The 27783-nt window shown below is 37.0% G+C and overlaps 1 protein-coding gene across 1 annotated transcript in view; it reads left to right on the top strand.

The window, feature by feature from the left end:
• Nucleotides 1-27241, top strand: part of LOC138742353 (calcium-binding protein 39) — a 75816-nt gene extending 48575 nt beyond the window's left edge. Inside the window, exons 3-9 of the mRNA XM_069896650.1 lie at nucleotides 3351-3515; nucleotides 8385-8503; nucleotides 12798-12966; nucleotides 13223-13282; nucleotides 16595-16660; nucleotides 18558-18701; nucleotides 24266-27241. Coding sequence (XP_069752751.1) covers nucleotides 3351-3515; nucleotides 8385-8503; nucleotides 12798-12966; nucleotides 13223-13282; nucleotides 16595-16660; nucleotides 18558-18701; nucleotides 24266-24454 — 912 coding nt within the window. The 3' untranslated portion in view covers nucleotides 24455-27241. The remainder of the gene's footprint in view (nucleotides 1-3350; nucleotides 3516-8384; nucleotides 8504-12797; nucleotides 12967-13222; nucleotides 13283-16594; nucleotides 16661-18557; nucleotides 18702-24265) is intronic.
• Nucleotides 27242-27783: the final 542 nt, after the last annotated feature.

Below are 27783 nucleotides of genomic sequence, written 5' to 3'. Positions count from 1 at the left end.
TTATTGAACAAGTTAAGCGTAACCTAAATTTTTTTGGATATTTGATTGAACTTCAGTTATTTATCTCTGACAGCAAAAATAGTGCATTACTTTAAACATGAAAGTAATTTTCCATCAAACTGGCCTCTATCTTGACTCAGATAATACAGTTGCTTGAGCAAGACATTGCAGATTCAAGCACTCGCTACTGAAGAAATTTTTCATCCACAAGGGAAGCATCTCTGAAGGCGAGGCAGAGTGATAACTACAGTATTACTTGATCTTCTTCTTTGGCTTGGCTTTGCGGACGAAGATTTATGGAGGGGGTAAAAAGTCCACGTCAGCTGCAGGCTCGTTTGTGGCTGACAAGTCCGATGCGGGACAGGCAGACACGATTGCAGCGGTTGCAAGGGAAAATTGGTTGGTTGGGGTTGGGTGTTGGGTTTTTCCTCCTTTGCCTTTTGTCAGTGAGGTGGGCTCTGCGGTCTTCTTCAAAGGAGGTTGCTGCCCGCCAAACTGTGAGGCGCCAAGATGCACGGTTTGAGGCTTTATCAGCCCACTGGCGGTGGTCAATGTGGCAGGCACCAAGAGATTTCTTTAGGCAGTCCTTGTACCTTTTCTTTGGTGCACCTCTTGGGAAGTGGAATTAATATGGATAGATACTTGGTGTTCAGCATGGGAGAGTGAGCCAAAGGATCTGTGCTATATGACCAACTCGTGTCTCAAGTGGACACTCATGATCCAGTTGTATTCTTCAATGAAGTGAAGGGAAATTTTGGTAACTGGCCAATATTTATCCCTTAACCAACACTTTAAAATTAATTGTGGTTTCTTTAGTTGCAAGGTACAGCTTGACTGCACGTTGTCTGCATTGCTCATTTTCTACATTAAATTACATTGGAGGGTACCCTTGTGTACTTAATTGGCTATATGGTACCTTTGGGATGGCTTGAACTAATGAAAGGCTCTTTTTCTTGCCAAAAATCAGATTAGAAAAATGAACCTTCTGTATTTAGTTGGATTGCGTTGATTTGGTTGCTTCTACTTTTTAAATCTCTGTGGAAGGATTAACCATCCAATAGTTTCTACAAGAATCACATTTTTCATTTCACAGTGTATTTCTTACACTCTAGAGAGTAAGGAGAAGCTGGAGGGATTAACACCAGACATGGTGACTAACCAGGCAATACTAAATGGGTATTGTATTGGAGGGATAACATCAGACATGGTGACTAACCAGACAATACTAAATGGGTATTGTATTGAATCATTTCCTTTTTGCAGCAAAATAAAAACATTTGAGATGAGTTCTAATCAACTTTGAGGAAGTGATTAGAAAATGGCAAGTGAAGTATTTAAAAATGGGTGATTGTTGGATATCTCAAAGTTTCTTGTGAAAGCATGTTTTCTGAATCGATGGTTTCCTTTGTGCAAAAAAAAGTAAATATGCTTGTTTATTCAGCTTTTCAATTTTGGTCTCCTTTTAAATGTTTCCACTAAACCAGCAGGAAAAAAGCTACTGTGTTTTCATTGGTAACCAAGAATTTAGATGTCTCTCCTTGAATAATTGTTGGTATTGTCAGCCATGGGGAGTTTTCTGAACCAGTACATTTCAAATGGCAGAGCACAATCTCATAGGGAAATTGAGCCTCCAGAAGCAGTGGTTCTGAACTTTTTCACCCACAGACCACCTTAATTATTCCTTCACATACTGTGGACCAATTAGAATACACTGTTGGATCACGAGCTTGGGGTTGGCTGGTGAGTTGGATCCCTTTCCAAGTTTGTATTGGTGGCAAGCTCTTTTTGAGAACCACTTATTTTTGTCATCAAATTTGCAATGTTGTTTTACATATTTGTTCATTGAATATGTATAATTGGTGTAGACCACCTACAATGAACTGGCAGATTGTGTGTTACAGTCCAATGGACCACCATTTGAGAAATACTGTCCTGGGCTATTGGAGAATGGTTAAAAGGAAACATTCATGCCCAGAACATCTATTTTAAACCAATTTAAGATGAATTGCAACTTTGTGATTAAAGCCTCTATATGTGAGGAAGATACCATGGCCAAAGAGGCACTCTTGCAATAGGGAAGGTGATGCTAAATATTACCGTTTTTATCAGTTCTGTGCTTTTAAACCCCAGTTTTAAACTTTCTCTTCTCGGGGAATGCACACCCATGCTGTGTTTGAATGATTTTCAAACCTAACTTTAAAGTTCTTCACTTTTCAATAACTTTTTTTTTAATTTCAGTCAATTGATAGTGGTTGTGATTTGGAAAAGAAGTTATGGCTGCACAAAAAAAAAATCCAAACCTCTTCTGCCTTCCTGGAAAGTATGTGCATTTAAGATGTAAAATTGTACACTTGTTTTTATGACCTTAAAAGGAACCTTGAATCTGACACCTGTGCATTTAGTCATTATTAAACCCAGATCGTGTCCTCTGTCATCTTAATAGCATTGCTAAGAGGCACCAAGTATATTTTCAAAAGCAAAATATTATAGGTGCTGGAAATCTAAAATAAGTCGGAAAATACTGGAGACACTCAGGCAGGACAGCATCCATGCAAAGTAAGTTCATATTTCAGGTTAATCTTTCATCAAAAAAATACGGTCATTGACCTGAAATGTTAGCTCTTTTTAGTTATAGGGTCCTCTATCACAGAAACAAGCCATTCAGTCTGGTGAATCCATGTTGATCATTTAATACCAATTTGTACTAATCCTACATTAATACCTTTTTATTCTCCCAATATTCCCATCCATTTAGTCGCTACCATTCAACTACATATTAAGGTCAATTTACTGTAGTCAATTAACCAATGAAGTTCCACACCTTGGGATGCAGAAGTAAACCAGAGCACCCTGAGGAAATCTATGTGGCCACATGTGGAATGTTCAAACTCCATATCGTACCTGAAATCAGGATTTAAATTGGACAGATGGAATGGTTAGGCAGTAGCTCTGGCTCTTCCACTGTGCCACAGATCTTGCATAACTTGCTCAGTGTTGCCACCAATTTGTTTTTGACACAACTTGGCTGCCTTTTCTGTTTATCTCTTACAAGCAGTTTTTTTCATCCTCATCATGACAAGTGACAAATTGATGTCTTACTGCATTTGAATTGCAAGTAGGTGCCATTGATGTACAAGTTAATCTCTTGTGAATTGTACAAAACAAGTAAATGGAGCACACATTTTGTATGTTTTAAAACAAAAATAATTTTGTTTGAAGAATCTTGGGAATGGTGTAAAGCTCTTTGGGAGTAGGAATGTTATGTGCACCACTGACAAGCATTTCTTAGAAATAGCCAATTTTTAAAGAAAATGTCTGCTGATAAGAGAATGTCTTTGTTTTCTGATTAGGCAACAGAAGAAGTATCAAAGAATTTGGTGGCCATGAAAGAAATCTTGTACGGAACAAATGAGAAAGAACCCCAAACTGAAACAGTAGCACAGCTTGCTCAGGAGCTGTACAACAGTGGTCTTCTTAGTACTTTGATAGCAGATTTGCAACTCATTGACTTTGAGGTGAGAAGAGAAATGGCATTCAGGAATAAAGTAGTTTTCTTTAAAATGTACAAATGTATATATTACATTTTCTCAGACAAATTTGACAAAACCAAATATTGTACAAATTGGGGTGCCTTTTCTGGAATGCTTTGTATCCTTTCGGTTTTATTTATACAATAGATGACAATCAAAAAAAACCGTGGGTGCTGGAAATCTGAAAATTAAAGCAAAATGCTCGAAATACTCAACAGTGCAGGCAGCATGTATGGAAAGAGAAAGTGTTTCAGGTCTGGGACCCTCTGTCATAAATCCCTAATCTGCTGAGTGTTTCAACTACTTCTGCTTTTGGTTTGCATATTTTATCAACTGATATAAGGTTTCAAGCCAATAGCTCAATTAAATATTAAAATACTTGCATAATAGTTTGGAAAAGGTGGAAAATAACTCCAATGTTGGTTATTATTTTAATTGTGTGATTAAATTTGCTTTGATTCAAGTTTTCTTTTTAGAAAGCAAAACCCAATGCCCCAAATATAATGTAGTACAATTCATTAGTGATGAAAACAATGAGAGCAACCAACATTCCCTATTTGGTTCCATGTGAATTTCAACAATCTTCTTCATGTTTTCTTGACCTAAATGTGGAATATTCTCAGTAGATAATTTAGGAAGAAGCTAGTTTTTGCATTGAGATTTAAGATGAGGAATTTCTTCTGAAAGGTCTGAATCTTTGGAATTTTGCACCAAAGCCTGACAACACTAATCTATTATATGTATGGATTCAATTTTTGAGCTGGAGAAAAATGGAAGATTATGCAAATCAGTCAGGATACTGGACATCTGGCAACTATTCAGAGCAGTAAGATTATGTTGAATACTTCAGCTTGCATGACTTTGAGCTAACGTTAAGTTGAACATTTTAGATAAAAGGTATCTCTCACTTGCTAAGGATGTCCTTTTGCTTCATGTTGTGACCCCCAATAAGCAAGATATTATTCTGTTAGTTTTTTTTAGATAAAAGGCATTCAGCAATATGGAATGATACAGGAAAGCAGTGCTGAGGTAAAAGATCAGCAGGCCACAAGGGGCTGAAATGATCATTCCTGCTATTTCTTGAGAATTAGCAGGTAACATAAGCATTCAGATTGTTCAGTTATCTGATAACAGGTAAGGAAGTAGAAAAAATAGACTGATGTGAGATGAGGATGTAGCATCTCATCATTGAAGAATCTAGCTAAACTAAATGACAAAGATTTGACCAAATAGATGTGGGTGATAATGCACTCAGGACTCATTTCTTGCCCACTGCTAGTGGTCCAACCAAAGAAGGCAACACTGCCATAATGGAGAGACCACATTGGGAACTTTTGGCCGAGATGCTCCGATACTAAGGAATGTTCAGAAATATAGGTACACGATCCATTATCCGGACATCTAATATCCAGAAAGCTCCAAAAAATGACACTTTTTTCCTGGTGCTCATACAGGTGAGGGGGGTGGGGGGAAGAGAGAGAGAGAGGGAGACAGCAGCGCAACTAAGTTGGGTGGGGGGAGGAGAGAGAGATGACAGCGCGATTTGGGCAGGCGGGAGAGGGAGCATTATGATTCAGGCGAGTGGGTGGGAGAGATGCCAGCGCGACTGGAAGGGGGTGGATACGGCAGCACAATTCGGGTGGGCTTAGATCTGGGGCAGCTGGCTTTTGTTCTGAAATCCGGAAAAATCCAAAATTCGGAACACACTCTCCCCCAAGGGTTCCAGATAAAGGATTGTGTACCTGTACTTTAATTACAGTGAATTTTGAAGGATAGTGGGAGCATTGACTTTCAGGAGGCAAAATAAACTGAAAGACTTGCAGTCATGGCACAGTGACATGTGAAAAACATTTAAAATGGTGATCAATAGAGTCCATCAGAAATAAAACTAACCATATTGCAACAGTCATATGAATCATATATGAATGATTCAAACAGAGTAATCTTGGAGTTATAAACAAAGTTCATTAGTACAAAGGTGAAGAAAAAGTTTCTGAAGAAGCAAAGATAAATATTTCTGAAGGTGTAGCGACATCAAGAAATGTAGAACAATAATTTACTGACACCGCATAGGAACTCAGTTGTATGAATACGCTGGCTGGAGAAAACAAAATAGCAAATAATAAATGAATGCCTTGCTATTTGCTGGGGAGACTAACATGGTGAACATGTTATTTGAAGAGAGAAATGATGTGGATATTTTGGAATGTGTAAGATAATTTATTAAACCAATTGACATTAGATGTAAACATTGAAAGGTACATTGGATATATGATTAACATGGTGTCAGAGGAATTTGGCAACAAAGCAGATCCAGTGTTGAATTGAGGTGAGTTGAGAGGTCTGACAAAAGGTCTTGGAAGGGAGGTCAGTTTTATGGTGTAGAAACAGGCCATTCAGTTCAACTTGTTTTTGCTAACCAAGTTACCCCTCTAATCTAGTTCCATTTGCCTTCATATGACTCCTATCTTTCCAAACAATTCCTTCCTATGTATCTGTCTTTTAAACATTACATCTCCACCAGTTCCTCTGGCAGCTCCTCGAATCTCTTTCTGTCTCGCCTTAAATCTATCCCTTTTAAGTTTTAGATTCCCCTACCTTGGAAGAAAGATTTTGACAACAGCAAAACTCCTGTTATCTGGAATTCAAGCAACCAGCAAAAAAAAACCCAAAAAATAAATAGGTAAAAAATGCAAAAATTTTAATTTGGTGCGTTTAACTTTTAATTCATCAGTCATGCAACACGCAATTTCAAGCAACTGGAAAATTTACTTATCCAGCATCAACCAGTCCCCAAAGGTAAATACTATAAAATCAGGGACTTTACAGGATTTACCTTACAGATTCTGTCATGATTTTGTATACCTCTTCAACCCTCTCTTATATTCAAGGAGAAAAATCCCAGCCTAACCAGTCTTTCTCTATAACTCATTCCCCATTCCCACTATTATTCTTTGAATCTTTCCTGTGCTATTTCCAGCTTAATTACATTTTTTCTATAGCTTGAGTGACCAGAACTATGCCCAATATTCTAAATGGGATGTCACCAATATCTTGTACTATTGCAACATTGAGGTCCTGTACCCAATTCCCTGACCAATGAAGGTAAGCATGCCAAAAATTGCCTTCATCATCCTGTTTACCCATGTCACCACTTTCAAGGTACTACCATTTGTATTGCATCTTGCCCTGGTTTAATCTACCAAAATGCAATACTTCACACTTGTACTGAGTTAAGTATCATCATTCATTCTTTGGTCCATTTTTCCTTTTAATTTAGATTCTCTTGTAATCTCGGATGACCTCTTCATTGTTTACGATACCACAAATTTTGGTATCATCCACAACTTGCCACACAAACTACATTACCATCCAAGCTGTTAATATGGATGACAAACAACAGTGGAGCCAACACCAATCCTGCAGCATACCACAGGCCATAGACCTCCAATCCGAATAATAATGCTCCATTACCATCCTCTAACTCCTACCATCAAGCCAAATTCTGTATCCAAGTGGTCATCTCCACCTCAATCCCATGTGATTCAATCTTTCAGAATAGTGTACCATGCTGGACTTTGTCAAAAGCTTTGATGAACTCCAAGTTTACGATGTCTACTACCCTGCCATTATCGATTCTCTTGGTCAGATCTTCAAAAAAAACTCAGTAAAATTTGTGAGACAATTTCCCACACACAAAATCGAATGGACTGTCCCTAATCAGTCCTTGTCTTTCAAATGCTTTCAGATCTTGCCTCAGTATCTTCTCCATTCACTTCCCCACCACTAATGTTTGGCTCACTGACCTGTTGTTTCCTGACTCGTCCTTGCAGTCCTACTTAAATTAAGGCACAACATTAACAACCCTCCATTCTTGTGGAACCTCACCAAATAGCTAGAAATGAACCAACTGTCTCTACTAGAACTTCTGCACTATCTTCCCTACCTTTGCATAATATTCCAAGCATGTACTTTGATCAAATACTGGGTTTTTATCCATCTTTATGTATTTTAAGACATCCAAAATTACTTATATAACATGTATGTGTTGCAAGAGTTTGTACTCCTTTCCCTTCATTCCTTGGCTTCAATGGCATTCTCCACAGTGAATGCAGGTGCAAAATATTCAAGACTCCACCAATCTGCTGTGGTTCCACACAGATGACCATATTGGTTCTTCAGGGGGCCTATTCTCTTTCTAGTTACCCTTTTGCTTGGACTATACTTGTATTTTTAGGATTCTCCGTGTGCTTTCCCTCTTAAGTGAATTATTGCATCCCTTGTACTATTCAAGGAATCTGTTTAAACCCAGCTGCCTATAATTGGCATATACCTTTTTTCCTTGCATTAGCCTCAATGTTCCTGGTGTCAGACAAATAATGTAAATGTGGCTGAGGAGATGTTGAAGAAAGGTAAGTGGAGAAAGTTGAAATGGAAAATTTAAAAGGACAATGGCTTGTCCACCTCTAAGTTACAGGTCTTTGTATTTTTCACTGTATATTTTGTAGCTTTAGATGATGAGGTGTCTTTTCTTTCCCCTTGTAAGATAATTTAGTGGAAAAATGTACATATCTAAAAGTGCAGTTTATTAAGTTGGAAGCCAGTGTGTGAAGAAATTAAGAATTTGTTTGTTAGTAACAAGAGGGTGTTTGTTACCCTCTTGTTACCCACATGTACTATTAAATTAATACCTCCATCCATGCTGCCTTTTGGTTGCCTGCCAGAATCCACAACAGTTGAGTGTGATTATGGTCCAGTATCAAGGGAGTAACTATGACCTCCAGTCTTGATTTTTTTTTTCCCCCCCATCAGTTCAGGACTCGTATCTAATTTTTTTTCTCTTATTATTCATAGGGCAAGAAAGATGTGGCTCAGATTTTTAACAATATTCTGAGAAGACAGATTGGGACACGTACACCCACAGTGGAATACATCTGTACTCAGCAAAATATATTATTTATGTTACTTAAAGGGTGTGTCAGCTATTTTTTTGTATGCATAATAGATGTGCTGCAGATGTTTTTGAATAATTTTCTTGCAACAAATTCTCATTCCAGTCAGAAGAGTTGGCAAGGATTAACCTGCAAACAGGCAAAATATAGTGATTCCGCTTTATTATCTGGACTAAGTATCACTTGCATTGACCAGCATGGATTCTGTGGCAGGACAGCAATTGTTAACTATGTGTTCTTTATCAAGGCCTTTCCGATGGTTCCATAAGGTAGGCTTGTTCAGAGGCTGGATCATAAAGGATCCAGAACGAGAAAGCCAATCCGATACAGACAAATGGTTCTCAACCTTTTTCTTTCCACTCACATACCACTTTAAGTAATCCCTATGCTGTAAGTGCTCTGATTAGTAAAGGATTGCTTAAAGTGGTATGTCAGTGGGAAGGGAAAGTTGAAAATCACTGCTCTAGACCCAATTGTTACTGAAATTTTTTGCTTGAGAGAAAGTGTCATTAGCCCATTTCCTTTGGAGTTATGAAACTGTGCACATATTGAGTCAATTAGGTACGATTAAAATAGTGGTTTTCAAACTTTTTATTTCTACCCACATACCAACTTAAGTAATCCCTTAGTAATTACAGAGCATCTATGGCATAGGGAGTACTTAAAGTGGTATGTGAGTGGAAAGGAAAAGGTTGAGAACCACTGTGTTAAACAAAAGGTAGAGGGGTATTTTTAAGACTGGAGGCCTGAGACAAGTCGTGAGCCAATGAATCAGAGCTGGCTGCTACCTTCTATGCTTTTTTAAAAGAAAAGCCCCTCCTATCCCTTTTAAATCATCTTTCCTCTTTAAATCTATGTTCACCTGTAGTGGGAAAAAGATTTAATATACCTCTACAAAGCCACTCCTGAGCCTTTAAGTTTAGGGGGGGCGGGGGAGGGGGGGTCCCTGCCTCTCCTTGTAACTGAAGGGCACCAATCCTGGCAACATTCTCGTCAATCTTTTCTGCACCCATTTCAGCTTAATGACACGTATCCTTTTACTTTTTCTTGCACTACTTTAATTTATTTTGTAAGGTGGTTTATATAAACGTTTGCACTGTGACGCTGGTGCAAAACAACGAATTCTGTGACATGTTCATGACAATTCTGTTTCCTGTAGCTGGAAACCCGAACTTTGGACAAATCTTTGAGTTAAGCAGGAAAGTCTGCAGATGTTGTGATTGTATTGCAATACACAAACATGCTGGAGAAACTCAGCAGGTACAGCAGCATCTATAGAAAGACTAAGGACTCAGGCCAAAAATCTTGGTTTCTCTACCTCCTATAGATGCTGATCTGAGTTTATTCAGCACTTTTGTGCATTGTACAATTCTCTGAGTGATCTCACCAACATCTTGTACAGTTGAAGCATGACCTCCCAGCTCCTGTATGCAATGTCCTGACTGCTGAAAGCAAGTATGCCAAATGCAATCTTCACCACACCATCTCCATCTTCACAAATGCAATCTTCACCACACCATCTCCATCTTCTATGCTCACAGTTGCATGGAATTGTGTATCTGTACCCCTAGATCTCAGTTAATTTGCCCTAGTTTAACCTACCAAAATGCAACACTTTGTTTTTGTCAACATTAAATTTCATTATTCTTTTCTTGGCCCACTTTCCCAGTTGATCCAGATCCCATTGTAATCTGAGATAGACACGTTCATTGTCCAATGGACTCACCACTGGTCCCTGAGGTACATTATTCAGGCTTCCAGTCTGAATAACAAACCTCCAGCACCAATATCTGGCTCCTAACATCAAGCCAATTTTGTATCCAATTGGCCAATTCACTCTGGATCTCGTGCAGTTTGACTTTCTGAATTTTGGATACAGGTAACTGATACCCTGATAGGATGCACGGGTCGATGATTCAAGATTCCTTTATTGTCATGTAATAGTACAGAACAAAATTGCATTCTGCCAGTCAGAAGGCAAGCAAAGAGTCACCAATGGTATTGCCTGGTGCCACTTACAGTAAAAGAAGAACAGAATCAAAAGAGAGTCCCTTCAGAGTCACTGAGTGTTCATGGATTCACCTTCCCACAGCTTTTGCGAAGCGTAGATTCCTGTTTGATTTATCAGTAAACTGAGCTCCAGTTCCAGATCTCTAACACAATCAGGAAGCCTTCTGCATCCGAGGCCCTTCAGGAGCCCTTACCCTCAGCACCCTCTCGAATTCCAAATTCTAATACCTGGTTTCCATGAGCTATTCTCCAGCACCCTGCAGCCCTGACCACTGGCTCACTGCCATGGTCAATTTCCTGGTAGAGACCTCCTCTGCTTCTCTTTCTCAGTAGGCCTGTTCTTCCTTTTTTTTGGTGCTATGTGCCAGCCCCCTGCTCCTTGAAGTCTACCATCCCCTGTAGTCCCTGCTGAGCACAGACACTGACCTTCTTGGGCAATAACCTCCATGGTTGCAGGATTTTACTTACAACCACAATCTGCTCCATTAACAAACCTTTTAAACCCTGTATGCAACTGCTGGCATTAGAACTGGATGGTTGAACCCTTTGGAGCAGTGCTGTGTCTCCACTCTCATGGGTCTGCACCAATGGTAGCGTTGCTGTTACAGCAGTTCCAGCCAAATGAAGAAGATGGTTGTCAGCAGTCAGGGCATTGAGTACAGGAATAGGGAAGTTGTATTACAGCTGGACAGAACATTGGTAAGGCCACATTTGGAAAACTGCAGTTCTGAATGCCATCCTTTAGGAAGGATTATTAAACTGGAAAGGCAGCAAAAAAAATTCATGAGGTTGTTTCTGGGATTGGAAGAATAAGACTATAGAAATGGGCACAATTTTGAGGGAAAACATACATAGCATTTTACTCAGGATATGGGAATATAAAATCAGAGGGCATAGGTTTTGATGTTAGGGGGAAATATTTTAAATGGGATCTTCATGCAGATGGTGGGATGTATTATGAAACAAACTGCCAGATAAAGAGGTAGACATGGGTACAATTACAAAATTTTAAAAATATTAATGCAGTTAAATGGATAGGAAAGCTTTTGAGGGATATGGACCAAATGAAGGTAAATAACACTAGCTCACATGGGTAACTATGTAGTCATAGAAGAACCGGGCTGAAGGTCCTCCATGGGCTGCATAGCTCTATGACTCCATCACTCTGAGATCATGTCACCCAATGGTTTGACAGGCATGAGAATGGCTTAGCAAAATTTGAGCGGTGTGTCTCATTATTACTCAAATAGAAAAAAATACTCTGAGCTAAATTCTAACTTATCATTCAGCCAAAGATGCATGTTTAATCCATAATCTTTAATTTACAATTGACTTTTTAAACTGCTGAAGAATTGTTGCTATGTCTTTGTACATTTGAGTTTCTTGGAATAAATGCAAATATAATTAAATGTACCTGTTTCCATTGAGTAGTTCTAAAAGACACTGTAGGATTACAATAATCATTGCAGAAAACAGCACTCTATCTCTTGTAAGCTACAAATTTCAGCATAATTTTCTTGAATTCATACATGCACTTGATATGGGTAAAAATATTTTGATTCTATAATTTTTTTTAAATAAATTGTTATCATACTGCTGTTCAAGAAACTGGTTAATAGTTCCTGTTAAGTGTCAAGATAAAAGTAAATATTGTTATTGCTAATGTTTTAGAAACATAAAAGGTGATGTAAGAGATAATGAACCTCAACATAAAAGGTGATGTAAGAGATAATGAACCTCTTCATTGAAAACCAATGTGCCGACGATATGTTAAACAATATAAATTCCAGTTTCAGGTCAGAGTTCTATATTCATTGCCATTCCAAAGATACAGTAGGGTAGTTTAATATTTAATAAACATTCAGACTGCATCTACCCTATTATCACTGCTACATGGAAATCCTGAGTCGCACTGAAATTAGTGATATTCACATTACTCCATGGTTCAACTGAAGATTTAGTATGAATATTGCTCAAAACGTTGTCAGAATTCAGAATCGGAATTTATTGTCATGAACATGTCACAAAATTTGTTGTTTTGTGGCAGCATTACAATGCAAATATTGCTATAAAATTATGTTTTTAAAATAATTAAATTAGTGGAAAGGTAAGAAAGGAATTTGGTGTGTCTATTATTTGCAAAGATACTCTTCATTGATGCATTGAATGAGGGAGATTCAAACCAAGGTAGTGCAGATGGGAAAATCCATACTTGGATAATTAAAATAAAATGTACTGATATTGCAGGTTGTGGGAAAAATTGCCCTCATTTTTTAAAAAAAATATATTTTTTGTATTCTTTTAGGTACGAATCACCAGAAATCGCCCTTAATTGTGGCATCATGCTGCGGGAATGTATTCGACATGAACCATTGGCAAAAATTATATTGTGTACTGAGCCATTTTATGATTTCTTCAGATATGTGGAAATGTCAACATTTGATATTGCTTCAGATGCATTTGCTACATTCAAGGTAGCTTGAAGTAAAATTATTTTTCTCAGCTAATTTGGCTTTGTATTCTTGCTTGCAAAGGCACTTTATGCAGAGCATTAAAATGTGTGAGTTATATATCAGCAATTCCACATAACTTAGTACAAGTTTGACATTTATTTTGTAAAATCCACTAATTTTTTTAACTGATCCTAATTTTTAATTCAAAATTTGTATCAACTTATTTATTCTTTTGCAATGAGATTGTTAAATTATAATTTCTCTGGTTCATTTTCAGGATTTACTTACACGGCATAAACTACTGAGTGCAGAATTTTTGGAACAATATTATGATAGAGTAAGTAAAAGTATTCTGCATTTGGTTGTGGGAGTTATAGCAGTTAATGCTCTACTCATTTATTGTTTTGATATTAAAATGACACTTAAAGTGCGAAGGTTTTTAAAAGAGCTGCAATTGGGTGATTTTTGTTAGAATAGTTGAGCATGCGGGGGTGAACAGTGGAAAAGGAGATGGAATGATCATTGCCTTTCACAATCAATGCTGGTGTGCAATGAAGGATTTGCATTTTGCAGAATATTTAAATGTTAATTTGTAAAAATATAATGGGCTTCAGAATAGATGTTTGAAGTTAGCCTATCTAAATTAAAGCATTGGTGGGATTGCCATGTTTGGTAAATTGAAATTCCCTCACACTTGAGGAATGTTGAGGGACATGAATAGAGCATATCTCAGATTCTGGGAAAGGGAGAGGCATGCATTTAACTGGACTGACAGGTACTCGTGGGGAAGAAGGCACAAATTTAGGAAAGAAGCATAGTTGAAATAGTGGGACAGAGCAAGAAGATTCTGAATTATTTGGACTGGTCTTGACAGTAAAACCCTTCATTGATTACCAAAGGGTAATAGGAAGAGTAAAATACAAGTTAAACACTAAAGTCTGCAGTCACTGAGATTGTAGTAAAACACACAAATGCTGGAGGAACTCAGTCGATCTTGCAGCATTTATTACTGGTTTTTCAGTCCTAACCTGTGTACAGGTAAAAAGCAGGCTAGCATCTCAATTAAAGACTAGAGAGAGAGGGACGGTAGAATGGGAGAGGAGGAGTCCAGACCAACAACCAAAAGGTATTAATTGGGTATGATAGTAATAGTAGTGCAATAAAGGTATGCAAATGTACACATGTAAACAAATAACTGTAAACAGATAAAGAAATGTAAACAAACAGCAATACAGAGAGAATTTTAAAAATCAATAAAGTGCAAACAAAGAGTCCTTAAGTAAGTCCTTCACTGATTTTGTTGTTGACTCTAATAGTGAAGGGGTAGCAGCTGTTCCTGAACCTAGTGTTGCAAGTAATGTGGCATCTATACCACTTTCCTGATGTTAGCAGTGAGAACAGAGAGCATGTTGGGTGGTGTGGATCCTTGATGATTGCTGAAGAAAGTTGAGAATTGATTTTTGCTCTTTGAATGAAGACAGGGGGAAAAGGGAAGAGAAAGAGAGAACTAGAGGGAAGGAGACAGGAGTTGAAAATATAGAGTAGGGTGGGGTAGGGGGAGGAGAGAGGTTTTAATGGAAACCAGAGAAGTTGATGTTAATGCCACCCAGTTGGAGGAGGTCCAGACAGAAGGTGTGTTGTTCCTCCAATTTGTGGGTGGTCTCAGTCTAGTAGTCCATGAGACCATAGACCGATATGTCAGCAAAGGAATGGGAGTTGAAGTAGGTTGCCACTGAGAGATCCAAGCTCTTGCAGTAGACAGCTGAGGTGCTCAATGTAGTGATCTCCTAGTCTGCGCCCAGTCTGTCCAATGTGGAGGAGACAACAACGGGAGCACCGGATACGATTCTCACTAGAAAGAATATCACTAGAGGGCACTCCAATACAAGTCACAAAAGCATTCAGCTACTTGAATCATTTGAATCTACTGTGCCTTCACTATTACAAGAATATTAAATAATCAGTGATTGATGGGCAAATGCATCATTTGATTTAACATTAGAAAGCTTAGCGATGGTCTTACAGGGTTGATTTGCAATTTTCTTCTGCACTGATTTATTAATACAGAACATTTACGATACAGTATTCTCAACTGCTCTTTTGTTTCTACTTTCAGATTTCAGCTGCATCAAATATGTAAATGATTCTCTCCCCACCCCCCCCAGCTGATTCACAAGTAAAATGTTGTTTCACTTGGAAGGACTGTTTGGACAATCTCTCTCACTTGAGGAAAAAAAATACAAATCAAACAAATGGGACTGGAAACCCAAACTCTGATAGCCTGTATTTGGGCTCTTAAAGGAAGTTATTGCAGAGATAATAAATGCATATCACGGGTTATGGGAAGAGATAGCAATGATATCTTATTGAGAGCCTCGAAAAAAAATTAGAATTAGATGTGCTAATCAACCATTCAAATGATTTTATCATTTTATAATTAGTTTGAAGTAGACATTTTTGGACGTTATTAGATCAAATGGAAATTCACAGTAAGGTATTTTACATTGCCATGTTCATTGAGAGCTCATGCAATAGCATAGAGCAGTGGTTCTCAACCTTTTTCTTTCCACTCACATACCACTTTAAGTATTCCCTATGCCATCGTTCCTTTGTGATTAGTAAGGGATTGCTTAAGGTGGTATTTGAGTGGGAAGGGAAGGTTGAGAACCACTGCTCTAGACCCAATTGTTACGGAAATAATTTGGTTGAGAAAAATTGTCATTGGCCCATTTCCTTTGGAGTTGTGAAACTGTGCACTTAACGAGTCAATTAAGTATGATTAAAACAGTGGTTTTCAAACTTTTTCTTTCCACCCACATACCACCTTAAGCAATCCCTTACTAATCACAAAGCATTTATGGCATAGAGAATACTTAAAGTGGTATGTGAGTGGAAAGAAAAATCACTGGCATAGAGTGAATATATGGAGGAAAACAAAATATACCCTGATAGCTTGTAAATTTGTATGTGAGTGATGAGAAACTGTTTTCATAGATTTCATTATCACCAATGCTCATAGAATTGTGTGGTTTAATATTTTTTCAGCAATTTTATGAAAGGTTATATTATACTCAACAACTAACATGATAAACTAGATTTAACATGCAATTTATATATAGATAAAAAGACAACTGACTAAATGAAAAAAAAATTTCCATAAGAATGCAATCATATTTCATATTTTTGAATTTTGCATATTTGATGCAGCTGAAATCTGAAAGTAGAAACAAAAGAGCAGTTGAGAATACTGTATCGTAAATATTCTGTATTAATAAATCAGTGCAGAAGAAAATTGCAAATCAACCCTGTAAGACCATCGCTAAGCTTTCTAATGTTAAATCAAATGATGCATTTGTCGATCAATCACTGATTATTTAACATTCTTGTAATAGTGAAGGCACAGTAGATTCAAATGGTTTAAGTAGCTGAATGCTTTTGTGACTTGTATAGGAGTGCCCTCTAGTGATATTCTTTGCAACTCTCTGCATGAATTTTGGAGTTGGTACCCCAAGCTGGACTTGAAATCTCTCGATTGTTGACATAGAATAGAGTCCTGTGCATTTTTAAGCTTCTTAACATGAGCATAGGGTTCATGACACATTAGAAACTGTGACACTGATCAGAGTTGACAATCTTTCATTTATTGCAGTTCTTTAGTGAATATGAGAAGTTGCTCCATTCTGAAAACTATGTTACAAAAAGGCAGTCACTGAAGGTAAGTAATTCTGGAGTTTGGGTAATAGGGTACTTATAATGTTTGATAATTTTAGTTTAGCAAAATAAATTGTAGCTATGCTAATGCAAAGATAGCTAGAAAGTAAAATTCTCCCAAGAATCATAACAAGCATCTTGGTATGTGCTTTCGTATAAGACAAATGATGTGAAAGCCAGAAGTTCAAGACCAGTATTTTCATTAGGCCTTAGCATTATATTGAATTGCTTGATTCAAACCTCAGAATGCAAAAGGATGAACCAAAAACCGTGATGTATTTCTCTTCAAGATGGATGTATCTTTCTTTTAAATATTTTATTTAAATTTTCATACATGCAATAATATCTAGATACAGAAAATCTCTCGAACATCTCAAATAAATAATACATAGTACTATATATCCCCCAACCCCTCCATCCCCTTTCCCCAAATAATAGAAACATAGAAATCAAAAAAGAATAAAAAGGAAAGAAAAGTATACGAGGAAAAGAAAGAGAAAGAATGAAACCCATCTGGTTACTGAAGTTAATACATTTAATTGAATTTTGCCTTTCTATTATTAAATATATATTAATTCCAAGGAGTTGAGAAGGTTCTTGAAGTTTTCATAATGTAATACCTACAATATGTAAATATAGGCACCAAATTTTTAAGAAAATATCATTAATTTCTTAAATTATGTAATTTTCTCGAGGTATACAACTATGTATTTCAACATGCCATCTGTCCATTCCCAAATATGAATCTGATTTCCATGTTACTGCTATACATTTTCTTGAGACTGCTAATGCAATTTTCGCAAATTCCTTTTGAAACCTACTTAGTTTCAGTTTTGGCCTTAATTCAACACATTAAGTTTGTATCAACAGGAGTTGCTAATGGCATTACTTTGGATACAAATGTGTTCAGCTTTGACCTCATCTGTTGTAAGGTCAAAATGATGATGTTCACAGTGTTGTATCTGAGTCTTAACTCAAAGGAAGCCATTTTACAGTAAAATAGAGAATAATTTAGCCCTAGACTAACAAAAGGCAGTTAACATTTGCACCATGTAAGTGGCAGACAATTACCATCTCCAATATGAATTTCACTGGATGTTTAGTGGCTTTATCATAATCAAATCATCCAACTTCATAATTGAAGAGATCAAAGGCAGCTTTCCTGTGGTGGTGTGATATCCTTGATTCACAAAGACTTTTTAAAAAACATTTATTAAGAATAAGCCAATTATGTGAAATACTTCCCAGTTTCTTAAATAACTTTGGTGGTTCCAGAAGATGGCTCATCAGGGTCTTTACATGCATGCCCAGATTAAGGCCAACTGATGCCCCAAGCGCAGTCCCAACAGTGGTTCCCCCTCGACCCTTCCATTGACTAACTGAGAAGACATTAAGACTCAATAAGTGCTGAATGTGAAATAATAGATTAAAAATTCAGTTTTCTTCCAGGCCAGATGCCACAATTACATTAATATATATAAAATTATTTTTTTCTTTTAATTTATTTTGGGGTGGGGCCGAGTTCAGCGGCACCATGGTAAATCCGACACTGCAAAAAACTCTGTAGTGCCCCTTCCCTTGGTGCCCTAACACGTGCTTATTTTGCTCAATGGTTAATCCAGGCCTGTTTACGTGGAAAATAATGCTGTCTTACCAGTCATAAATGGGTCTAATTAATAAAGAAAAATGGTGTGTCTGTCAGTATGATTAGAAATAAGGATTCTTGTCCTGTTCAAATATTTATTGTTTTCTTCAGATGGAGCTCATGTTTAGGAAAAATCTGCATAAGTAAATGTTTCTGCTTTCTGTTTAAACTTCATTTGATTAACTTGTCATTCTTGTAAATCTTAAGTACCTTCATTTTGTCAATGTAATATTTTTTTTTAATTGCTTTTATGTAGTTACTTGGAGAACTTTTACTGGATAGACACAATTTCACTATTATGACAAAATATATCAGCAAACCAGAGAACTTGAAGTTGATGATGAATCTTCTGCGTGACAAAAGCCGCAACATTCAGTTTGAGGCCTTCCATGTGTTTAAGGTAAAATTATGCAATAATTTGTATTCAGGGTTGGAGTCCTCAAAATTGTAAACAGAAACACCTGGTGACGTCATGGCGAAGAGCCAACATTGCTCTGGCTTTTGCCTCTGTCAGAAAATGTTAGCAAAAGTCTCAAACCAATGTTTTAATATTTTACTATTTGCCAGCATTGAGCAGTAACATAGCAAAAAATTCTCACTGCTTAGATGGCCCAGTCAAATGCTAGTCTTTAATTTGCAGCAATAAAATTAAAAATGATTAGTCGCAATTTTCTTTTGTTCAACTTAGTGCTGTGTCAATTTGAGAGGAACTGTGCTTTGAGGAATAGTATGATATCATAAGGGAAAGTAATATGTACAATCAAGTTTATTTGTAAGAAAGTAAATCTAGTGTTGAGATCTTAGCCAATGGTACCTGTGAAGTATTGATCATTGTATAAGAGTTTTTTTTTAAATACTAGTGCTCTAAGCGTTCAAAAGATTGAAACTCTGGAAGATAGATTTGTTTAACCTCATGTGAAATCTCCTTTGACCTATAAGAATAGATCATTCAAATTATATAAAATTCCATCCACTTTACACTATTAAAATGTTGCTGATATATGCAGAAAACTGAAAATGACTAATTAAATCCTTCTTGGTGAAAGCTGGAGCATGAAGAGAAGGGTGTTGTGTGGCAATTAAGAAATGATACATTATGGAGGCTTTCATTTTTGGAGGGAATGCAACATAAATTTACTAAACCTCATGGACTCTAAAGGTTGAAATTGCAAGATATCATAAACTGTAGTTGGTGAAATTTAGCATATAAAGCTGTATTTTAATAGTTGCATGAAGGAAAACTGGATTAGATGAACTATTTCTGCATGGGACTTTGGACTACAATAGATTGTCAAAATATTAGAGTCAGACCTTTAAGAGTGCTGTTAGATATCACTTTTTTTTAACATACAAATGATATGTTCTGCAAATTACATGTGTCTGCCAATTGTTAACTTGAAATGGGTATCAATTAAAATGGCTATCGAAAATATGCCAAAGTATCTCAAGATTCCTTTATTGTCATGTAATAGTAAGAAAATGTAATATTATACATAATTTCCTTCTGCCTGTCATAAGGCAGAAGAAGAGTCACCATTAGTATTAGCTGGCACCTCTTACAGTGAGAGAGAATGAGTAGCAAAAGAGAGTCGTTTCAAAGACGCTGAGTATCTGTGGATTCATCTCCAGCTTTCCTGTAGCCTCAGCATCTGCACAGACCCCTGAGCTCCAGATCCAAAGTTTTTAGTACCCGAGACCTTTTGGGACCCCTCTTGCCCTCAGCATGCGTGTGAATCCTGATTCCATAAGTCCCTCGACTGCAAGATGCTGACTGCCAGCAGCCTGTGTGTATCCCCTTGCTGTTCCACTGCTGTGGTCACTGTCCTGTAGGGTTGTATCCCCTGGCTTTCCTTCTTAACAGGAAGGGTGGGGGGAGGAGGGGGGGATATTTTCTCTCCATTTCTGCTGCTCCTCTGGAGTCTGCAACCCCCCCGTGGCTGCTCCCAGCATAAGCGCTGCCTTCTTTGCCACAGAACCCAAGGTTGTAGGATTTTAATTTAAAAACACCTTTGGCTTCTTTAACAGACTATTTAAAGCCTGTCCAAATCCACCATCCTACAGACTGGGCAGTTTGACCCCACAGAGCAGTGCTGTGTCTCTGCTTCCTGCTCTCCTGGGTTCACACCAGCAGTAGACTACCGTTACTGCAGCTCTGGCAGGGCCACCATTTTTTTTAATCTATATCCTGGGGTAAAGTGAGTCATGAAGTTTACTGTAGACCATTCTTGATCCCACATTGGCAGAATAATCTTGAGGCTAAATTGCCTTCTGTTGTTCCTGTGTTTATAAAACTTGCTTAATTTAGTTGCCAACAGAACTTTTCTGAAGGATTTGAGCCATGCTCAGATGATTGTAATAGGCCTGTGTAAACCCTCTAGCTTTGAGGGAAATTCTCTATAACATTAACTTAGAATCAAAACTCGTCTTTACATTTCTACCAAAGCTGATTAGATCAACATTGTTAATGATTGATATCAGTTATCTCACCGTACCAAATTTATTTCTTTTGATTTGTATATAAATGCAATACTTACTGCTACTGTGCTCCTGTGTCTCTGAATTTTGTGAACTTTTTGTTAACCATTTCTTTAGAATATTTGTATTGGCCTAAAACCACCCAGATGAGGTAATATTAGTCAAGTATTTTTTTTTAAAGTTGATTGAAACAGTGCAAGTGCTGCAAAATAAAGGTGTACACAAGATACTAATAAAGTAAAGTGAAATTGATCTGACGTACACTCTACATTATTATTACCTCAGCACTTTGTATCTCACCCAGCCTTAATAATTTAGCAGCTGACACATGCTAACACATTTCTCTCTGACACTGCTGTTAACCCTGTCTGCAATTCTCTACAAGCTGTTAACTTTAAACAGATCATACTCTTTGATTCTGTGCAGGCCATAAACTTGTTCTTGATTATCTGCAAAGTGCCAAAATTTGTCCTTGACCCTCCCTGCTTTTCAATCAAAAAATTACTGACTTCCTTTTGATTATAGCTTCATTTTATTGTCTACTAATGAATGTGTCCAAATGTTTGATTATCACAACAAAAATGCTTTGGGGGAAAATATGGAGCAAATTCTGCAAAATTGGCAGATAGGTTTCACTATGGTGATGTTTACCACCTCAAACTGTAGAAACAGTCACAGCCAAGCCACTTGTTTACATTCTGATTTGTAATTTTCTGGTGATATTACTATCTTGCAGGGATATAGGAAGAAACTTTGCATTTGTACTATCACATTCTTCAGAATTTCCTGTCACCTTAAGGTCTGCTTGAAAACTTTAACACATACATCTTCAGTTTCTTCGGTTATTATGAGATAGAATTTGGTCAGTTTCATTTACAACAAATTCAATGCATTTCTTGCTGAGGGTTCATCACTAAAATAGATAAAGTCATATTAATGGATTGATTTAATAGAACATTAAAACATTACAACACAGAAACAGTTCTTTCAGCCCTTCTGATATGTGTCAATCCATTTTTCTGGCCTGCACCCAGTCCATAGCCCTCCATACCTCTCCCATTCATGTACCTGTCCAAATATTTAAATGTTAAAATTGAACCCGCATTCACCACTTCAATTGGCTGCTTGTTCCACCCTCTCACTACTCTGTGTGAAGAAGTTCCTCCTAAACTTTCCCCTTTCACCCTTAACCCTTGTCCTCTGGTTGGTACCTCACCTCCCCTTAGTGAAAAATGTCTAAATACATTTACTCTGTCTATACCCCTCATAATTTTAAGTACCTCAATCTGATCTCTCCTCATTCTTCTATGCTCCAGGGAATAAAGTCCAAATCTGTTTAACCTTCAGTTCCTGAAGTCCAGGCGACATCCTAGTAAATATTCTCTGCACTCTTTCAATTTTAGTCATATCGTTCCTGTAGTTAGGTGACCAAAACTGCATGCAATACTCCAAATTTGGCCTCACCAATGTCTTATACATTTTACCTTAACATTCCAACTCGTATACTCAATACTTTGATTTATTAAGGCCAATAATGGCAAAAGCTCTCTTTACAACTATTTTTGATACAACATTCAGGGGAATTATGTATGTGTATTTCCAGATCCCTCTCCGCTCTCGTCAATGCTCTACCATTTACCATGCATGTCCTACCTTGGTTTGCTTTTCCAAAATGCAACACTACATATTTGTCTGCATATTCAATATTTTAACCCATTTTTCCAGCTGGTCCAGATCCCTCTGCAAGCTTTGAAAACCTTCCTCACTGTCCACAACATCTCCAATCTTTGTGTCATCTGCAAACTTGCTGATTCAATTTACCACTTTAAAATCCACATCACTGATGACAAACAACAATGGTCCCAGCACTGATCCATAAGGCACACCACTAGTCAAAGGCCACATAGCCAATGTCAAATCCAGTTTACCTCCTCACCATGAATATTGAGTGTCTGAATCTTTCTGACTAATCTCCCATGTGGGATTTTGTCAAAAGCTTTACTAAATTACATGTAGACAACATCCACAGCCTTCCTTTCATCAACTTTCCTGGTAACCACCTCAAAACTCTAAGGTTGGTTAAACACTATGCACAAAGCCATATTGACTATCCCATATCATTCCCTGGCTATCCAAATAATTGTACATTGATCTCTTAGAACACCTTCCAATCATTTATCTCCTACTGACATCAGGATCAACGGCCTATAATTTCCAGGATTAATTATGGAACCTTTTTTAAACACGGAACAACATGAGCTACCCTCCAATCCTCCGGCACCACAACCGTGGCTATGGACATTTTAAATATTTCTGCCAGAGCCCCTGCAATTTCTACACTAGCCTCCCTCATGGTCTGAGGGAATATCTTGTCAGGCCCTGGGGATTTACCACCCATGTTTGCTTTCAGGCAGCAATCACGTCCTCCTCTTTAATATGTATAGATTCCATAGCCATACTGCTTCTTTTCCTTACTTTCCTAGACTTCCTCCAGCTTCCTGTGTAAATACTGATGCAAAAAAAACCATTTAAGATCTCATCCATCTCTTATCTCCATACATAGCCGACCATTCTGGTCTTCAGTGGGATCATTTTTTTTCCCTTGCTATCATTTTGCTGTTAATATACCTGTATAAACCTGTAGTAATAGGTTAAAAGTATTCATAGCACTACTTGTGGTTAGCAGTGTTGGTCTTTCGAGGGTGAAATAGCAGAAATTCAGTTGATCTTGGCTTGTGGTTAGCCTGCTGTGGGTATATTGTCCAACATTCATTTATTGTATTATGGTAAAGCTCTTTGAAATATAGCTGCAACTCAACAGTGAATGGAAACCCCATCAGATCAAGTAGATAATTTTCAATTTCCAACCAATATTATATTTTAAATTTAGTCATACGGCATGGTAACAAGGCCCACAAGCCAGTGCCACCAAACACTCCAATTTACCTACAATCTCCAAACATTTTGAAAGTTAGGAGGAAACTCGCAGACATGGAGAGAACATACAGGAAGTGCTGGGTTTGAACCAAGGTCACTAGCGCTGTAATAGTATTGCGATAACTGCTACAGTAAAAGTGTTGCCCCAATTCTACCAGTTGGAATGGTTTGGATAATTTGGCATTATACAAAAATAGCTTTGCATCCAATTACATCAATTTTACAATAGGTGTGCATGTAATTGTCTGAACACTTTCTCTGTTCGTATTAACAGTATGTATGTAATCAATTATTTTGCAGATTAATTAGTCACCAGCTTGGCAAAGAATGATTTTTAAACCCTTGAATTCGGCAATGTGTATAAGCATGCCCAATATTATTAGATGAGAAATTTGTTTCCTAAGTTTTCAGTGCTGGTTGGTTTGCTAACTAAAAGTACAATTGAATTAATATTATCTTAATTATTTGAAGTAAATCATTGTATTGGTATGTTCATTTTTTTTAAAATATAGTCATACAAATATTTAATATGTTCATTTTAAACCCCTTTAGGTGTTTGTAGCCAATCCAAATAAGACTCAGCCAATCCTGGATATCTTGCTGAAAAACCAGACTAAACTTATAGAGTTTCTCAGCAAGTTCCAGAATGACAGGACCGAAGATGAACAATTCAATGACGAGAAGACTTACTTGGTCAAACAGATCCGAGATCTAAAGAGACCGGCACCCCAGGAATCTTAAACTATGTTATGAAACAGAACTTCAGCAACTGCTGTCTATTATTGAACGTCAAGCACCCTTATTCAATTCTTAAGGATTACTGCTAATCTGCTGCCCAGTGAACAGTTTATTTTTTTTTTAATTTTTGAAGTCAAAGATGAAATTTAGCTGCTGCTTTCCTGCGCATTAGGAGCACCACACGAACTCTTTCTGGAGTTTTTTTTTTTGTCTTTTGAAACAATACAAACGCACTGTCTTCTGGTTAAGTGTTGTTGAAGGGGAACAGTTTATGTAAAGAAAGGAAATTAGAATGGCTGATAAATGTTAACAACAGTAAAACTAAGATTGGCAACTGTGCTGTAAATTTGCTCTGGTTTGGATCAGTACCAACATTTAAGAATCTACACCAGTGTTATAAGAGTTAAAATGTTGGATCTCCATGCCGTTGATTAATTAATTGGTGAATTACTTGTGATTTAATTTGGTTGGGAACATTTTTCTATGATCTGTTTTCTGAAGTCATTTGATAGCATTTGCTCACAAAATGATTTAAAGTGAACTCAATCCTAATATGTGATTGGGAGAGAATTTAATTATTGAATAACTTGCATCCTGGGATGTAATGCTATGCAGACAACCATGGGAAAACTCGGCTCACGGTATTGTGGCATAGATTTTCCCTGGAACTTTCCCAGTAAGTAATGTGTCCTACCTGGAACACTTTTCAACTAGGGAAGTTAATGATGAAGAAATTGATAGGTAAAATGGTACCACCACCCCTCACCTCCACCCTAACACCACAAACACACTCATTCCTGCTGTAGAATGTAGTGTTTTCCATCAGAATTTCTTTGCATAGTTGTACACAATTTATAATCCTGGCAAAGAACAGTCAAACTGAAAAGTATTTCTCCTTCCTTACCCCACCCAGAGATGTGATTGTCTCACTGAATGTTTTCAATAGCTTTTCAGGAGAATTAATTTGTTGGATAATGGTGGTTCTTGCAGGAAGAATAATGTACATACACATTTCAATAGTTTGTAGATTTTGTTCAGGCAATTTGATTTTCAACAATTGACAGAACAGATGCATTCAAACATGTTTTAGCCATGTTAATTTTAATTAAAACTATTTTCTGTTTTGGAGGTAGCATTGCAACACTGCACTTCATTGGAGGGCTTTGCCAGGTCCTTGTACATAACTCTTAGGCCACTCAGTTCTAAAAAAATAATTTTGTACAGTGGAGGAATGTTATTGTATTAGTCTCACTATTTACTTGATATTGAGTTTTGCATATGAATGCTGGTATGTAATTTGAATATTTCTGCTGATCCCATGAAATTGCTGATTTAACATTTGTAGTAGAACACCACTCAAAAACCAATTCCATACTTAAGCTATTTGCTAAAGAGCTGCTGTGATCAGCTTCGGCTAACATAAACTGGATGCAACCACTCTTCACCCCTCACCTTACAAAAAAAAAACCCAATGGATTTATCATTAACTTAATCCACCCCCCCCCCCCCCACACATTCAGTTACTAAAATTTGGACTTTAAAAAAAATTGCCCATATAATCCTGCAGAAAACTTCTTTGCTTGTGTGTCTTAATGTAAGCTTACCAAATAAGGTTATAGTATCTAATGTTTCTTTCCATATCATTTTTAACACTCAGACCTTGCCTTGAAAGGTGCTGGCTTTTAGATTCCAGGGCAACAGGTTTTCCATTTTTGTGAAAATATCTGCAAAAATGAGTAGTTTTCAAAAACATATCTCCAATGATTTCTGTTGGGACGTCCTGAAAGAGACACAAAGGAAATGCTGATCACCTAATCGAAGTCCAAGAAAAGCTGGCCACTCTTTAAAAATAAAAGTTTTAGACCATTGCAAAAACCACCGGGAATTAGTTTTTCCTCATGGGAATTGCATGTTAAACTGAGCAATCTTTTTATGCTACTGGTTGTAGAAATATTGTATTTGAACTTGCCAACGTGAATGTAGCCATAACATACAAATATTAATCAATATGTTAAATTCCTGTGAAGTTACTGACAGAACTGGATTATTTGAATGTCTGTTTAATATTGACACCTCAATTTCAGGATATATGTAATGTAAGTTTTGTCAGTGGCTGGAAGGAGTTTACAGTCTACCCTTTGCCTGAAACTTGGCTTTATTATTGATTATATTTTGCACCTGGGTACTTCAAACTGCATTCAGTGTTACTGTTTACAGATTTGGTAACCTCCATTCATACATGCACAGACTTTTTAAAGATAAGCATGCAGCTGCCATTGTATCTGGAAATGGCTTTTGTTTTATTAGAAATACCCATTGGGATTATTTTTATCTAATGGCTGTATAAACTAACTCAATGGAAAGCATTTACTTCACTAGCTGTTTTGCAAGTCTGTTACTGTAATAAGAATTGGAAGCCATGCATCACTGAGTAATAACTTGTTATGCAATCTATTATCACAATTGGGACATATTAGAAAACATTAGGAAGATTCCAAATATATAGCATGAGTCTGGTTAAAACATTCGTAAGCTGATGCAGATTAGCCATAGAGTCAAATACGCTGCAATTGTAGATTATATGAAGCTGTTGCGCTGGAATCTTCAAGGGTTTGTGAAACATTGCCCTCCAAAGATATTTCTGCAGGATGTGAGCACAGTTTTTGAACAACTGGAACTGATTTACAAGAGGAAATCTTTCTAAACATGTCCTGTCTTATTAAAATACATTGTTAATTATCAGAATATCTGGCCCCTAAGGATACAAATAAATTTTGATTAAACATCCAATGTTTGTGTTTTGATTTTCAACTCTAAAGCAGATTTGTTTTGAGGAAAATGTACTTTATACATGACGAAATTGCAATTTTGAATGTTGGAAGTTGAACAGTCAAGAATTTTGTACAATCTACTATTTGTGTTTCTCTCTATTTTGAGCCTCTTAGAAATAACCAGTTTCCATCTGCTGACTAAAGATTGTCTTCTCCCTGTGGTCACGTGTAGTGACTCAACATGATGTAGCAACTCTCCAGGCAACTCAAAAGAGTCCCTTATTCGAATGCCAGAAAAAATAAATCTTTCATGTTGTGTTTTTATTAAAAACTAGGGATCATTTTTATTTTTTTTCTCAAAATAATTGGATTGCTAAATGCATGTTGTTTCATTGCTGAACAGATCTTTTTCAGCTCCTTGCAATCTGAGGTATTCAAATTGAAAATGTAGCTTAGCTCTGCGTGGTGATAGAAATGAGTTGAAAGTTTCTAATTGTTGCTCTAAATATGACAGAAAAAATATTCTTGTACTAAATGGGATAATTGTGCTCAGAAATGTTA

The sequence above is a fragment of the Narcine bancroftii genome, chromosome 9 (assembly GCF_036971445.1).
Source record: "Narcine bancroftii isolate sNarBan1 chromosome 9, sNarBan1.hap1, whole genome shotgun sequence".
Lineage (NCBI taxonomy): Eukaryota > Metazoa > Chordata > Chondrichthyes > Torpediniformes > Narcinidae > Narcine > Narcine bancroftii.
The sequence above is the reverse complement of the archived record's forward strand: the minus strand, read 5'-3'. Positions and strand labels throughout refer to the sequence as shown.